This window comes from Corythoichthys intestinalis, chromosome 15 (assembly GCF_030265065.1).
Source record: "Corythoichthys intestinalis isolate RoL2023-P3 chromosome 15, ASM3026506v1, whole genome shotgun sequence".
Lineage (NCBI taxonomy): Eukaryota > Metazoa > Chordata > Actinopteri > Syngnathiformes > Syngnathidae > Corythoichthys > Corythoichthys intestinalis.
Genome location: NC_080409.1, coordinates 49885876 through 49901978, shown reverse-complemented (window position 1 = coordinate 49901978; position 16103 = coordinate 49885876). Strand labels below are relative to the sequence as shown.

The window sequence follows — 16103 nt, the reverse complement described above, 5'->3', positions numbered from 1 at the left end:
CAGAAAATGTCTTCTTTTATTATTTTTATTGAATCCATTTGAACTTGAGTAGCCTATGAGTTAACATTAGATACTTGAAGTTCAAATGGATTTGACGTCTATCTAGGGGTGAAAGTGGGTGGGAACGGTCAGGAACGCAGTTCCGGTATAAGAATCAGGGCCAGAACGCAGATTCAGGGTTGGAACGTTTTTCCGGTACACGGTGCATTGATTCCGAAAATATGACGGCAACTGTCAAAACGCTATGTATACAAAGCTGCTACACATGCATTTCATCTTCTAGAAGAAATCAATCTACAACAGTCAAATTTACATACACAAGTGTTAACAACAAGCATGATAAATTGCTTGTGTAGTGTAACCCGTTTCCACCGATATTTATTATTTACAGTGCTGCTCGAAAGTTTGTGAACCCCACAGCGATGGTCAGATTTTTTGTAAAAAAAACTAAAATAACCTTATTAAATGTTAAGTTATACCCAAATCCACAATACTGACATTCCAAATAATGGACTGAAACAAAAGAAATAGTTATATTGTCATTCTTTATTTAACAAAAGTGGTTGATTTAAGAAAAACTCAGATATCATGTGTGCAAAAGTATGTGAACCCCTTCAGTTAATAGGATATTGTGCCTCCTTTTGCAGAGATTACCTCAACCAAACGGTTTCTGTAGTGACTAATCAGCCTCTCACATCTACTTTGGGGGATTTTTGCCCATTCTTCCTTGCAGAACGCAGTCAGTTGAGAGAGGTTTGATGGGCGTCTGGCATCAACTGCTCGCTTCAGGTCCCGCCACAGCATTTCAATGGGATTTAGGTCAGGACTTTGACTGGGCCAGTCCAGAACACGAATCTTCTTCTTTTTCAGCCATTCCTTGGTTGTATTGCTGGAATGCTTTGGATCATTATCATGTTGCATGATCCACCTTCTGCCAAGCTTTAACTTCAAAACAGATGGCGTCAGGTTATGTTCTAGGATTTGACAATATTCCTCAGAATTCATGATTCCCTGGACTATGTGGAGTTGTCCAGGTCCTGAGGATGAAAAGCAAGCCCAGATCTTGACATTCCCACCTCCATGCTTCACTGTTGGGAGAAGGTTCTTTTGGTGGTATGCAGTGTTGACTTTTTTGCCAGACATGGCGGTTTTGGTTGTGACCAAACAGTTCAATTTTGCACCTACATCAGTTGATGAAAACTCTTTTTAATTTAGTCTCGACAACACAACTGTTAAAAAAACCAAAAAAAACTACTGAATTGATTGATTAGGAAATCAGGTTGAAATAATAGAAAATTCCAAAATGTTGAGGGGGTTCACAAACTTTTGAGCAGCACTGTATTTTATTCCATGGACGGCATGGAGGTTTCCCCAGCTGCTGCAGTTAATCTGAGTTTGACAATGACGAGTCTCATTAATGTGCGAATGGACGCAGCAAAGCGAAACGCCTGGACTCATTTATCTGTTCAGTTGGCTTACATACTGACATGTAGTCGCCAGAGATAGTTAGCGCTGATTGGTTCAAGTGTGCAAAAAAGGGCAATGCAACAGAAAATGGATCAAATCTTTAAGAGCAAGGAAAGAGTTAAGGTGGCTTATTTATCATATTTAGTGTTATTTGATCTGATGGGGAGCTTCAGAACATCTTAGCTGTTAATGTGCACTTTGGACTTATATTTGTTCATTTATGTTAGGCTACTTATTCATTTCCTTTTAATTTAAAAAAGTCAATGTTTGCGCGATCTTCAAAATATATTCCAATTCACTCTGCATAATATAAGTCATTTGTACTTATTTTTCTGAATGTATGTTACTTTTATCTTTATTATTAAAAAACACAACAAAAAGTAAATTTTTACATTATCTTCAATTTTAATATACATCCTATGTTCTTAAGTTGTTAAAATTGAGATTTGGCATTTAGTATGTGAGGAAATGAGGGAAAATAAAAATTAGGAGATGGAGGTATTTTGCAAATCATCGAAAAAATACAATTTTGAATGAAAATCTGTTTTCGTATGCGTAATAGAAATAACTGACCGAAACAGTTTTCTTTGCATTTCAGTAGTCCAACCCACCCCCCAAAAAAATGTTTTTAAATAAATAACATTTCTGGCTCCGTGGCGACCTTCACGTCGGGGAGTTCCGGTAAGAAATTCTAACCACTTTCACCCCTGCGTCTATCATTGTCAATGGCAGCCAAGGAGTTAATCAATGATAACGGTCTCCACCGAAGGTTTTTTTTTTTTTTAACTGACACGCACAGATGTTGAACTCAGTCTAACATGAGCTGTACTACCCTCTAGTGGTGAATCATATTAAAGGCAAGTGGTTCTTAGGCCCTGGCTGGAGATGTATTTTTACCACAACATCTAACTTGGGGGTTTTATTTAGTAAATATATTTAGAAGGGTGAGCTTTGGGAGTCACCCGCTGTGCATTTAACAGCCCTGAGCTGGCAGATTTGGTTACGAGTTATTTAAAAGGGGATGGTGTGTAAAAGAATGTTTAACAGCGACATCATGCCAGACTACCCTTGTGACTCCAATGGTGGTTAAAATATCACATATGAAGACATAATGTCCCGACGCTCCGTAATTGAGAGTATTGGGGCGTGAAGGGTATCCGTCACTTACTGCGTGTTTATTATTATCTGTCGCTGAGTCAGCTGTAGATTCCGCTCGTAATGATTTTGATGTTCTCAACACATTGACGGTGATAGACGTCCAATTCGTTTTGAACTGTGAATTCCCGCCATTAAGCTGTGCGACAGTTTTTCATTCCTGCTAAGAGGTCAATTTAATTTTTGAATTGTTTTTCATTGACGAGTCCCCATGAGTTTATCTCAAGCAAGCCCCATCAGGCACTCCTCCGCCCCCTACGGGCTTTGGCGCTCGTCCTTGACCTTCACCATGGCAACAACCTGGCACTTCTTGGTGTCAGCAATACAAACACACATGGATGGACGCACTCGCAGCACCGGGTGGCACAGGGCGATAATTGTCTTCATTAACACATGCAGGTGGAGCACACTGTGTGCAGGGACACGCTTCCTTGTGTTTGAAGCGCATTTTTGAATTGGCCTCATGAGTTTACTTGGTTGAAATGGAGAATAGCTGCTGATGTAGAGAAAGTGTCCCTGTGATGCCTAAGCAGTACGGGTGGGAACCCCGATCTGATCACTTGATCTGAAATCGGGCCCGATTATGTCATTTTTAGAACATTGTAACCTGGTGAAAAAGATCGGGTTTTTAAAATGTATTTATTTCTATTTTGAAGTATTAGTTACCGCAATTTTCGGACGATAAGACGCTACCTTTTCCCCTCATTTTGAATCCTGCGGCTTACAGTCCAGTGTGACTTATATGTTACTTTATTTGGGTTAATAGGCAAGACTTTAATTCCATTCAAAAGTGAGATAATTTGCTGTATGACACAAAATGACATCTGTCATAAGCATTCATATTAGTGCTGCAACGATTAATCGATTAACTCGAGTATTCGATTCGAAAAAAGATATTCGAATTAAATGTTGTTGCTTCGAGTATTCGTTTAATTAAAGTGGCGTTGTATTGGTTTATTTTGAAAGTGTTTGCATTTAGTTTTATTGATTAGGGTGGATACACTGCCCTCTGGTCTGCCTCTTTTCACATGGCTGAATCCAACTGCTCCCTATTAAGACCAAAATTTAAGCTAAGTTTTTGTTTGAACTAATGTTTTTTAATGCATTCATAATTTAGTTTATAGGTATATTTAGCCGTTTTTTGTGGAAATATGTGTCTGAACCATTTGTTAAGAGCATTGAAAAAAAACAACTTTAGCATTTTATAGCATTTAAGCTAGCACTTTTTAAATTTAAGTTAGCCAATTGTTCTTTTGTTTTACATAGATCCTCATTTAAAAAAAAAAATTAAACCGTTTGAGGCTCAGCTCAGGTATTTTAATTTTTCATGTTCCTTATCCGATTACTCGATTATTCGAACTAACTAGTCCATCGATTAATCGACTACTAAAATATTCTAAAGCTGCAGCCCTAATTCGTATGGCTAATGGCAGTGTCATATCATAATTATAATGGTTTTATGACAGTCTTATGGCACCACCGTCAAATAAAGTGTCACCAAATACCTTAACTAGCAAATAATGAAACAACTGGAACAGTAACTGAAGAAATAATTAGTGCAAAACCTGAATTTTGATCGTTGCTTACATCTGCAGCGTAGCAATGCATGCTAGGAGGCATGTTGGACGACAATGGTGTTGACAGCAGGTGGCAGCAGAGTTTGACTGTCTCCCCTAAGAGAGGCCAAATGAGACTTCCTCTAGCAATGATTCATGGTGGCTCATTTGTTCTTACGACAGTCATACGATGCTGCTGTCAAATAAAGTGCTATCGGTTCATATCTTTTGGTGTAAATATCCCGTAATACAGCTGCGACTCATAGTCCAGTGCGGCTTATCTATGAAAAAAATGCCATTTTCATGTCCAATTTGGTGGGTGGCAGCTTATAGTCAGGTGCGCCTTATAGTCCGAAAATTAGGGTAATTGGCTGCCGTAGACGGCGATAGACGTCCAATCCATTTTGACTGGGAGGGTTGGAAGGGATATCGCTGCCACGCCAGACGCTCAGCTGTGGAAGCGTCAGTGGAGCTACTTAGCCGAATGGGTTGTGGGGCTTTCAGGAGCGATTCGCCTCTCTCGCTCCCGGTATCCGCCGTCACCCCCTCCGCGACTGCTTGACGGGGATAGGGGCGAATTGCTCCTGGCCCCCAGCCAGGCTACCGCGGCCCCGCCGACACTTCTGCAGCTGAGCGTCCAGTAGGGGAATTACAAGCTGTCATAGTCCGCTAAAACTTGCTCGCCACCGGGGGCTGGCCGATCGGTGAAGGCAATCACTCATGCCGCCTTGTGGGACAGGTAGTTTTGTGTGATTTTTCGTGTTCGGTGGCATAAAATACTGTCCGGGAGCTTTAAGAAGTCGGGGTTTTTTTTGTTTTTTTCTATTATTATTGTGCGGTAAATTAGCCCTGTCATACTAGTATATCATTTATAATATTTCATATTCCATTTAGCACAATACTGTCATATTGTCATGACCACACAATTTATATAGCAATCAGGGGAAAAATACTTTACATATAAAGAATATCCTGTAAAATGGAGTCGAGAGAAAAACGATGCCATTTGGTAGCTAAACGGCAGATTTAAAGACGCATTTCTTGTCTTCCGCGCTCTACCAAATTGTTGTATAAAGTTGAATCATCTCAATATATGATGTAAGTTCCACTCATAATGCTATTTAAGATTTTTTTTTGGCATGTCATTTACTCTTTAATTCTGAAAATTTTCCCGTACTTATATTAAGCAACTTTTCTAGCAAATCTAGTAAATGTTTTTCCAAAAAGTTACAAAATACTTAAATCACTGCCATGAAAGTATTCTATGAACCTAACATGCATGTTTATGAAATGTGACAATTTGTTTCTAAACAATAAAATTCATTGGTGGTCTGTGGTCGGCACTGCTACATTTGCGTGGAATATTTTTGTCTTGTCTTTGCATTGTGTTGGAAGTAATTTACGTTGTAGTAATCACTTTAACTGTATGTTGGCTGCCCTCACTAGACATTTGTGGTGGGCTGCACTCGGACATGTTATTTGCGTGTCATATTTACTCAGCAAACTTATGTTTGTATATCTTACTATTGTTTTTAAACACAAGGATGGAGTTTGTCACATTCTGGCCTCTGTAGATACAAAGATCCAGTGTAAACAGAAAGCATAGGGTGGCTAATTTTGTGAAGCAAATCAAGTTATAGATGTAAATGTTTTGGTTTATTAGGCCTTGATCAAATATCAGTGTGTTACTTGTAAGTTTGTCAATGGTATTGGCAAGTATCGAAATTGAAATGTTGTATCCTGATACGATAATTGGTTACAAAAATATTGAAACTTTGTTATTCATATATTATATTTATTGACATTTGTTGTCATGGAGTAAATTTAGTTTTGCAATACTCTTAATGGAGGATTTTTTTCATTTTCCTTGTTAACTCATTGGCTGACATTGACGGCGCTAGTCCAGTCCATTTGAAGTGGGAGGGTTGGCAGCGATTGAACATAATTCGCTGACGTCTATTATAGATAGTCATTTGAAAGAGTTTTGAGTTTTTAAGAGCCAGTCAATGTTTCATTAAAAGGTAGTATCAAAAATGGAACCGCATGATGAGTTTTTTTTTTTTTTTTAAGATTAAAATTTTACAATTGTGTCAATATTTTTGTGAAACCTCAAATTCTGCCTAAAAGATTTTCTTTCTTATGTGATCACTCAACTTAGGTCCAGTCGTCCAGCGCCAAAATGGACCCTCTTCAGAGGAGAGCGAAGCCCAGAGGAGGTACAGTCGCTAGCTACTGTAATGCTAGACACTCATTAGCCACTTCATTATGTACGGCAGTGGTCCCCAACCTTTTTTGCACCAAAATTACCTCATTTTTATTTACCGTGCAATAAAAATGGATGTATTTCATATTGCGACGGGCTTAGCTACTGTTTACATTGACTGTTGCTGGGCAGCTATAGGTGTGCCAACCACGAGATGGCAATCTACACAAATCTTTACTCAGATAAGTCTATAGTCCCTGACAAAAGTCTTGTCGCTTATCCATTTTATAGAAACAATTGCTAATAACCAGACTTTTAATTATTCAATTGGTTTCAGAAATGGCTCATATGAAAGCTAAGACCCTCCCAAATGATCTTGAATGTTATTTGTTTCACTGATAAAAGATTTATCATTTAATGAAGACATAAAGGTCCAATTTTGGCAAGACAAAAGTTTTGTCGCCTACAGAAAGTAGTGTGAAAATTGGACAAAAAATTTACTTTAAATACAAAAATATGTTACATAACATAAGCGAATTAAGTAGTGGTGCTGTGAGATCCAAATTTAATATTTTGTATGACTTCCATGGGCTTGAAGAACTGCATCCATGCGGTTCGGCAAGGAGTCATACAATTTATTGATGAAGTCATCAGGAACATCAAAGAAAGCAGTCTTGGATGCCTCCAAGAGTTCATCAACATTGTTGACAAAACTTCCCTGTTTTGTGGCAAAAGGTGGATTTTTCAGATGAATCTGCCATTGAATTACACCATAGTCGCCGCAAATATTGCAGGAGACCTACTGGAGCCCGCGTGGATCTGAGATTCACTCAGAAAACAATGAAGTTTGGTGGTGACAAAATCATAGTCTGGGGTTACATCCAGTATGGGGGTGCGCGAGAGATCTGCAGGGTGGAAGGCAACATAAATAATCTGAAATATCAACAAATCTTAGCTGCCTCATACATTACTAACCATAAAAAGGGACAAATTCTGCAGCAGGATGGTGCTCCATCGCATACTTCAGTCAAGATCCTCCAGGGCTGGCCAGCCCAGTCACCAGACATGAACATCATTGAGCATGTCTGGGGTAGGATGAAAGAGGAAGCATGGAAGACGAAACCCAAGAATGTTGGGTTGAACTCTGGGAGGCATGCAAGACTGCTTTCTTTGATGTTCCTGATGACTTGTATGAATCCTTGCCGAACCGCATGGATGCAGTCCTTCAAGCCCATGGAAGTCATCTAAAATATTAAATTTGGATCTCACAGCACCACTACTTAATTCGCTTATGTTATGTTACATATTTTTGTATTTGAGGTACATTTTTTGTTAATTTTCACACTACTTTCTGTAGGCGACAAAACTTTTGTCTTGCCAAAATTTGACCTTTATGTCTTCATGAAATGATAAATCTTTTATCAGTGAAACAAATAACATTCAAGATCATTTGGTAGGGTCTTAGCTTTCATATGAGCCATTTCTGAAACCAATTGAATAATTAAAAGTCAGGTTATTAGCAATTGTTTCTACAAAATCCATAAGCGACAAGACTTTTGTCAGGGACTGTATAGAGTAGAAAAGAGATATTGATGTGCCAAGAGCCACAAGCCAGATTGCGGTCGTTAACAAATAATTTATTATTTTCTCTACGGCCCAATAGCTAATGCGCCACGGACTGGGACCGGTCAGCGGCCCAGTGGTTGGGAATCACTGGTTTAGAGGACTATTAAGCTGTACAAATGGATGAAAAGCAGGCCGCATCGTAACCAGCAGAGATAAGAAGCTAATTCTGAACAAAAGTGCAGCACGTTGTGGCGCATATTTACTGTAATTTTCGGACAAAAAGACGCTACTTTTTTCCCTCATTTTGGAATATTTCGGCTTTTAGTCCAGCTAATTTGTTGATTTATTTGTGTTAATAGGCAACACTTCATTTGACAGCGGTGTTGTAACACTGCCATAAGACAGTCATAATTATGACATGACACTATCATGGGCATAAATGAAGGTTTATGACAGATGTCATAAAGTGTCATCCGGCAAATTATGTCACTAACTCAATTCTGGTCCAGCTTGGATTTATTACATTCATTAAAAAGTCTGTCATAAGCATTCATTAATGCAGTGTCATGTCATAAGTATGATGCGCTAATGACCGTTTTATGGCTAATAAAGTGTTACTAAATACCATAACTAGCAATTAATGAAACAACTGGAACAGTAACTGAAGAAATAATTAGCAGAAAACATGAATGTTGATTGTTATTTACATCTGTAGTGATGCAATGCATGCTAGGAGGCATGTTGGACGACAACAGTGTTGGCAGCAGAGGTTGACTGTTTCCCCCAAAGGAGCAGTGATGGCCAAATAAAGCTTTTTGAAGCTTTGCAGCCAATTGGTTCAAAGCTTCATGGTGGTTCATTTGTTCTTATTACAGTCTTATGATGCCACTGTCAAATAAAGTGTAATTGGTAATATTTTCTGTTGTAAGTATCCCATAATACAGCGAGGATAGCTGCAGTTTATAGTCCAGTGCGGCTTATCTGTGAATAAATGCTGTTTTCGTGCCGAATGTGGTGGGTGGCGGCTTATAGTCAGGTGCGCCTTATAGTCCGAAAATTACGGTTCGTTAATGACATGTACACACAATATTTGATGACATTTTTTCACGTTTTGGGAGAAGCTGAGCTTCCCTCGTAGTCTGATCACCCAGGCCTAGGTTCAATCATAGACTTCAAAATACGGGGCACGGGGCCGATTAATAGGGGGCCTATCTCCGTCAAAGCTGACCGAGTGGAAACACAAAGATTTTTAAGTTGAAAATTCTTGTGAATAAATGCTTAAATCCCTGAATACTTTATAGATATCTCAATTCTTTGTTAAAAGTAAAAAAAAAACAAAAAAACGTGCAGTTAGCATTTATTTTACGTAAATATGTCGAAGAATGATGCTAGTCCGTAGCGGTTCATTTCTTAAATTTAATTAAAAATGCATGCATGGTACTAAAAATATAATACTTACCTTGGATCCTCGAACAAATCACTCCTGAGACAAACTTTCCTGTGTGTATGTGGTACAGCTTTCATACTTTTTCAACCTAAATCCGGGGTTGGATCGTTGGATGTGTTGAATAACTGCGACTGACTGCGAATAACTGAACAGAGTGTGGGACGGCCCCCTACTTGAAGGCGTGGCGCAGTGTCTGTGGAATGTGTCCAGTCAAAATCATTATGAAGTCTATGGTTGAATTTAAAACGATAATTTAGGTAGTGTACAGTGTATCACAAAAGTGAGCACACCCCTTGCATTTCTGCTGATATTTAAGTATATCTTTTCATGGGACAACACTGACAAAATGACACATTAACATTAACTTATTTTCCCTTCAAAATAACTCAAGATATAGCCATTAATATCTAAACCCCTGGCAACAAAAGTGAGTACACCACATAGAAACTACGTACATCCCTAAATGTCCAAATTGAGTACTGCTCATCATTTTCCCTCCAAAATGTAATGTGACTCATTACAGGAGTGCTGTCAGCATTGCTGCAGAGATTGAAGAGGTGGGGGGTCAGCCTTTTAGTGCTCAGACCATACGTCGCACTCTACATCAAATTGGTGTGCATGGCTGTCACCCCAGGAGGAGGCCTCTTCTGAAGACTGTACACAAGAAAGCCCACCCGTCTCATCAAACCATAGGACATGGTTCTAGTAATCAATGTGCTTTGTTGACATGTCAGAAGAGACTTCAATCTCTTTTCAATCCCTGCAGCAATGCTAACAGCACTCAGCAGAAGGAAGCATCTTCTGAAGACGGTACACAAGAAAGCCCGCGAAGAGTTTGCTGAAGACATGTCAACAAAGCACATGGATTACTGGAACCATGTCCTATGGTCTGATGAGACGGGCGGGCTTCTTGTGTACCGTCTTCAGAAGAGGCCTCCTCCTGGGGTGACAGCCATGCACACCAATTTGATGTAGAGTGCGGCATATGGTCTGAGCACTAGAAGGCTGACCCCCACCTCTTCAATCTCTGCAGCAATGCTAACAGCACTCCTGTAACGAGTCACATGACATTTTGGAGGGAAAATGACAAGCAGTACTCAATTTGGACATTTAGGGATGTACGTAGTTTCTATGCGGTGTACTCACTTTTGTTGTCAGGGGTTCAGATATTAATTAGGGCTGTCAAAATTATCGCGTTAACGGGCGGTAATTAATTTTTTTAATGAATCACGTTAAAAGATTTGACGCAATTAACGCACATGCCCCGCTCATATTAAAATGACAGCAGTGTCATGGCCACTTGTTACTTGTGTTTTTTGTCTCCCTCTGCTGGCGCTTTGGTGCGACTGATTTTATGGGTTTAAGCACCATGAGAATTGTGTAATTATTGACATCAACAATTTTACAAATTTTATTAAAACGAAAACATTAAGAGGGGTTTTAATTAGGGCTATCAAAATTATCGCGTTAACGGGCGGTAATTATTTTTTTAATTAATCACGTTAAAATATTTGACGCAATTAATGCACAAATGCCCCTTCCAAACAGATTAAAATGACAGCACAGTGAAAGTTGTACTTGTTGTGTTTTTCAGAGTTTTGGCGCCCTCTGCTGGCGCTTGGGTGCGACTGATTCTATAGGTTTCAGCACCCATGAGCATTGTGTAAGTAATTATTGACATAAAAAATGGCGCTACTAGTTTATTTTTTGATTGAAAATTTTACAAATTTTATTAAAACGAAAACATGAAGAGCAGTTTTAATATAAAATTTCTATAACTTGTACTTACATTTATCTTTTAAAAACTTCCAGTCTCTATCCATGGATCGCTTTAACAGAATGTTAATAATGGTAATGCCATCTTGTTGATTTATTGTTATAATAAAGAAATACAGTACTTATTTACCGTATGTTGAATGTATATATCCATCTCGTGTCTTATCTTTCCATTCGAACAATAATTTACAGAAAAATATGGCATATTTTATAGATGGTTTGAATTGCGATTAATTGCGATTAATTACGATTCATTTTTAAGCTGTAATTAACTCGATTAAAAATTTGAATCGTTGGACACCCCTAGTTTTAATATAAAATTTCTATAACTTGTACTAACATTTATCTTTTAAGAACAGTCTTTCTATCCATGGATCGCTTTTACAGAATGCTAATGCCATCTTGTTGATTTATTGTTATAATAAACAAATACAGTACTTATGTACAGTATGTTGAATGTATATATCCGTCTTATGTCTTATCTTTCCATTCCAACAATAATTTACAGAAAAATATGGCATATTTTATGATGGTTTTAATTGCGATTAATTACGATTAATTCATTTTGAAGCTGTAATTAACTCGATTAAAACATTTTAATCATTTGACACCCCTAGTTTTAATATAAAATTTCTATAACTTGTACTAACATTTATCTTTTAAGAACTAAGTCTTTCTATCCATGGATCGCTTTTACAGAATGTTAACGTTAATGCCATCTTGTTGATTTATTGTTATGATAAACAAATACAGTACTTATGTACAGTATGTTGAATGTATATATCCGTCTTATGTCTTATCTTTCCATTCCAACAATAATTTACAGAAAAATATGGCATATTTTATAGATGGTTTGAATTGCGATTAATTACGATTAATTAATTTTTAAGCTGTGATTAACTCGATTAAAAATTTTAATCGTTTGACAGCCCTAATGGCTATTTTTTGAGGTATTTTGAGGGGAAAATAAATTAACTCTATTATACAGTATAAGCTGCACACAGACTACTTTTCTTTGTGTTATTTTGTCAGTGTTGTCCCATGAAAAGATATACTTAAATACCTGCAGAAATGCAAGGGGTGTACTCACTTTTGTAATACACAGTATAAATATTAAGTGAAGTAGTTCCATCATTATTCCCATTAAAGACGGATGATCATTTGTATTAGACCTCATGAGATTGTGCACGTATCATAACGTCAGACGCAAAAGCGCTTCCGGGTGTTATTGACAGTCAGATTTTTATAATAAAACTGTTGAAGTGACATTGAAGTGACTTGGTTGCTCTTGAAAGGATGATGGAGCAGCATCAGATGCAGGCACACAAGGAGAGGGAGCGGCGGACGTCAGGATCAGGTGAGGCTTCAAACAACACGCGCACGCCAGCCGGCGGTGGCGGTCGCGATCACTCTTTAACACTGAGAACTTGAGAGGAGCGAGCGTATATTGTGTTGTCAGGCCAGAGTGTATAGTTCAAGTGGTGAGATCATGACTAGAGGCTACTGTCTACTTCCTGTTCCCTACTACTAACCCCCCATTTCCTCGATGCCCTTTTCTCCATGTGCACATGTTCAAGTCTTTCAGCAGAAACAGACTTAAACATCTCCTCGGTCCCACTGGATGATATGGGTTAACCCCTCCTACCCCGAACCCCTTAACCCTGACCCCTCCCTCACCAAGCTCCTGCAACATGCTTTGCTGCCATCTCTTTCTTCCAGCTGCTGTTGGGGGGGAAATGTCATATGCTTTTCTGGTCATGTTGCATTCTGCTGCTTGATATTTTGAGTCTTTCTTATTTGCGGTTATCAGTTTTTTGAAATGATTTTTTATCTTTTCATCTTGGCTTGGTTGCTTTTCATTCTTCTCACGTTTATTCTCTTTTCTTTTTTTCCTTTGTTTGTCGCCCTCCTTCGTCCGCATCTCCTCCTGTCTCTCCTCTCCCCCGCCCCCCCGCCCCCTCACAGTAGTTTCCACTCTCCAATACAAAGTGTGCGCACCCCCCGCCCACCCCGACACTCCGCCCGAGTACAGACATTACAGAGCTAGCACACTGCCCCCGTCCTACGTGCGCGTGGCCTCCTCTTCCCCGCCCTCCGCCTCCTCCTCTCCCTCCCAAGAGAAAGAGGCGGGGGCGGCGAGAGACAAGGCCCAGCTTTCCTCCCAGCTCTCCACCTCGCTGGCCTCCGCCTTCTCGCCCGTCCAGGCGGGAGTGACCACGATGGGCCGCCAGGTCCGTCAGATCCCCCTCTCTCCTCCCACGGCGGCGCGCCACGCTCACCAGCACCACCAAGACGTCGCGCTCCCCCCTAAACACGGCACCTGGTCCGCCTCTCAGTTGCAGCAAATGTACGCCCAGTGCCCGCCCTCCGCCTCCCCGCCGGTCATGATGGCCGTGCCCGCCAGGCAGGGGGCGCCGCCGCCGCCGCAGCCCGTCCTCCCTGTGGCGCACCCTCTCCCGGGCGTGAGGATGAAGCCCCCGCCGCTCGACCCGAGCGCCCAGTACCCGCAGCACCAGCCCCACCCTCACGCCAACGGCCAATCGGACGACTCCTACTCCCACCAGCTGCCGCTCACCCCGCAGTACTGCGAAGCCGTGCCCCTTCCGCCCATCGCGGGCCAGCCGCCCGCGGCTCCCGCCCCCAATCACCATTACCCGTCTACCTTTCACCCTCAGCAGCAGGCGCACCACCAGCAGGGGCAGCCCCCCGGCAACACCAACTCGCCCCCCTCTTACAATGACGGGGGCTCGCCAAAGGAGACCCCCTCCCCCGTCCCGCAGCAGGTCCTCATGTCCAACAGCAGTAAGTATGAAGAGGAGGAAGGAGGAAGTTGTGTTATTGAGCCAATGCTTAGCGTGTCTTTCAAAAACAAAAATATGCAAACTTATTCCAAACGCAGGTGTCTCAGGTGTGAACCTAGTTTGCAACCGGTATCGGCCCCAGACAGCGCATCCATGTCATGCAAACAAATGAACGCACCTGTGTCGCCTATTACACTAACCTCACAAAAAATTAGACAATAGCGCTTCTGTGTAGCATCATTGGCAGACCGCGTATTTGTTACCTGGGCCTCGTCATACCAACACTACCATATTGCAATTATAGAAACTGCAACTGCAAAAATACAAAAATGGAATATTACAGCACACAAATGTGCCATTGTATTTAAATAAAATGAATAGATTACGAATAGGGAAAGTGACTATTTTTGGTAATTAAAAAAAAAATATGTCGAGCATCCAGTATGTGGACAAAACATTTTGGATCATGTAGGTTCTAAAATGGAAGTTCAGGATTATTGACATTAGGCTTAATCTTGGAGTTAGCAGGGGTTTAGTTAGTTGGCCGAGATGATTTTTAAAAATTCTGTTTCGTTTGCAAGTTATTTGTTAGTTTTAGGGCTCCAGAGTGGCTAAGCTAGCGCGAGCCAACGGCACCATTATAGCATGCCAATAAAAAAACAGCATATGCACACATGAAAATCATCCATGAACCATGACATCACTAGTGTTGGCTATGGTTTCAGGACAAAGTTATTCAAATTTACCATTGCATGTCAATAATTCCAGTATGAACAGCACCATTTGTAATCCAGAAGCTCTGCAGAGGAGCAGGGCGGAGTGGTATCACACCGGGTTTTTTTCACTGCTGATTTTTTATGTCATAGCCAGCAGCAAGTGACCATTTTATATTTTTCCTTGTTCTTCATTGGGAATTTGTGGAAACTTTCTTTTGCCCATTTCTTCTGTATGTTTCCACAGCCTCTAAATGCACATTTTGCCATGTTGCCGGCCGTCAGTTAACTCAGCAGACTGATGCTGCATTCGAGGAAGATGGGAAGTCAGAGTTTCCGACCTCTGATCTGTAAAAATATCATTAGTACGCCTCCACTATTTGATCGCTTATGAGAAGCTAGGTTTGCTGGAGGTCAAAATGTCTTTTTTAGGCCAAAATAAAAAACAACTTGTGGGGATCAGCCCTCTTTGCTGTTTACGTTCGCTTGGAATCAGAGATGTCCCGATCGGGTCCGATCACGTCATTTTGAAAGTATCGGAATCGGCAAAAAAATATCGGCCATGCCTTTTTATTTTTTAATTAAATCGTTTTCTAATTGTATTTAACATTACAGACATAACATGTTAAACTCATCCAGAGTCTTTAGTTTAGGCTTAAGGTTGGGTTATCAAATTTATCTCGATAACGGCGGTAATTAATTTTTTTAAAAATGTAACACGTTAAAATATTTAACGCAATTAATGCATGCGCTGCGCGACCCACTCACGCATTGTCGCGCTCCATCTGTAATGGCGCCGTTTTACCTATATAGAGAGATAAAAGGCAGCGTAAAATGAGTAGAGTGAATTTTGGCAGCCTTTGGAGCCTTTTTTTAATTGGCTAAAGCCTTACAATCCCTCTCCCTACGATTAGAAAGGAAGCAATGTGGGGAAACAAGGTAGCAATTGATCTTTTTCTTAACACCTTATGTTATTTCCCAACGCAGAAGATATATCAATTGTTAGCACTACGCACAGTCATGGTTCCACTTCCCATCATGCATTTGGGCATGGCCACAGTATCATTTACTGCAAGCTCAACAAATACACTAGGTGGCAATATTTAGTCACAATATACGAAGTCACAAGTCTTTCTATCCGTGGATCCCTCTCACAGAAAGAATGTTAATAATGTAAATGCCATCTTGAGGATTTATTGTCATAATAAACAAATACAGTACTTATGTACTGTATGTTGAATGTATATATTCGTCCGAGTTTTATTCATTTTTTTCTTAATGCATTGCCAAAATGTATATGATCGGAAAAAATTATTGGGAATGATTGGAATTGAATCGGGAGCAAAAAAAAAAAAACAGTCGGATCGGGAAATATCGGGATCGGCAGATACTCAAAATAAAACGATCGGGAGCAAAAAA

General features: G+C 40.2%; 1 protein-coding gene across 7 annotated transcripts in view; it reads left to right on the top strand.

Annotated features, from left to right (window-relative positions):
• evla (Enah/Vasp-like a) overlaps positions 1–16103 on the top strand; it is a 228790-nt gene that overhangs the window by 198307 nt on the left and 14380 nt on the right. For 5 of the 7 annotated variants that reach the window (XM_057859983.1, XM_057859989.1, XM_057859988.1 and 2 more), the window contains exons 4-6: positions 6337–6394; positions 12466–12527; positions 13136–13972. In XM_057859983.1, the coding sequence (XP_057715966.1) occupies positions 6337–6394; positions 12466–12527; positions 13136–13972 (957 nt within the window). The remainder of the gene's footprint in view (positions 1–6336; positions 6395–12465; positions 12528–13135; positions 13973–16103) is intronic. The other 2 variants (XM_057859985.1, XM_057859990.1) reach the window with 2 other exon arrangements.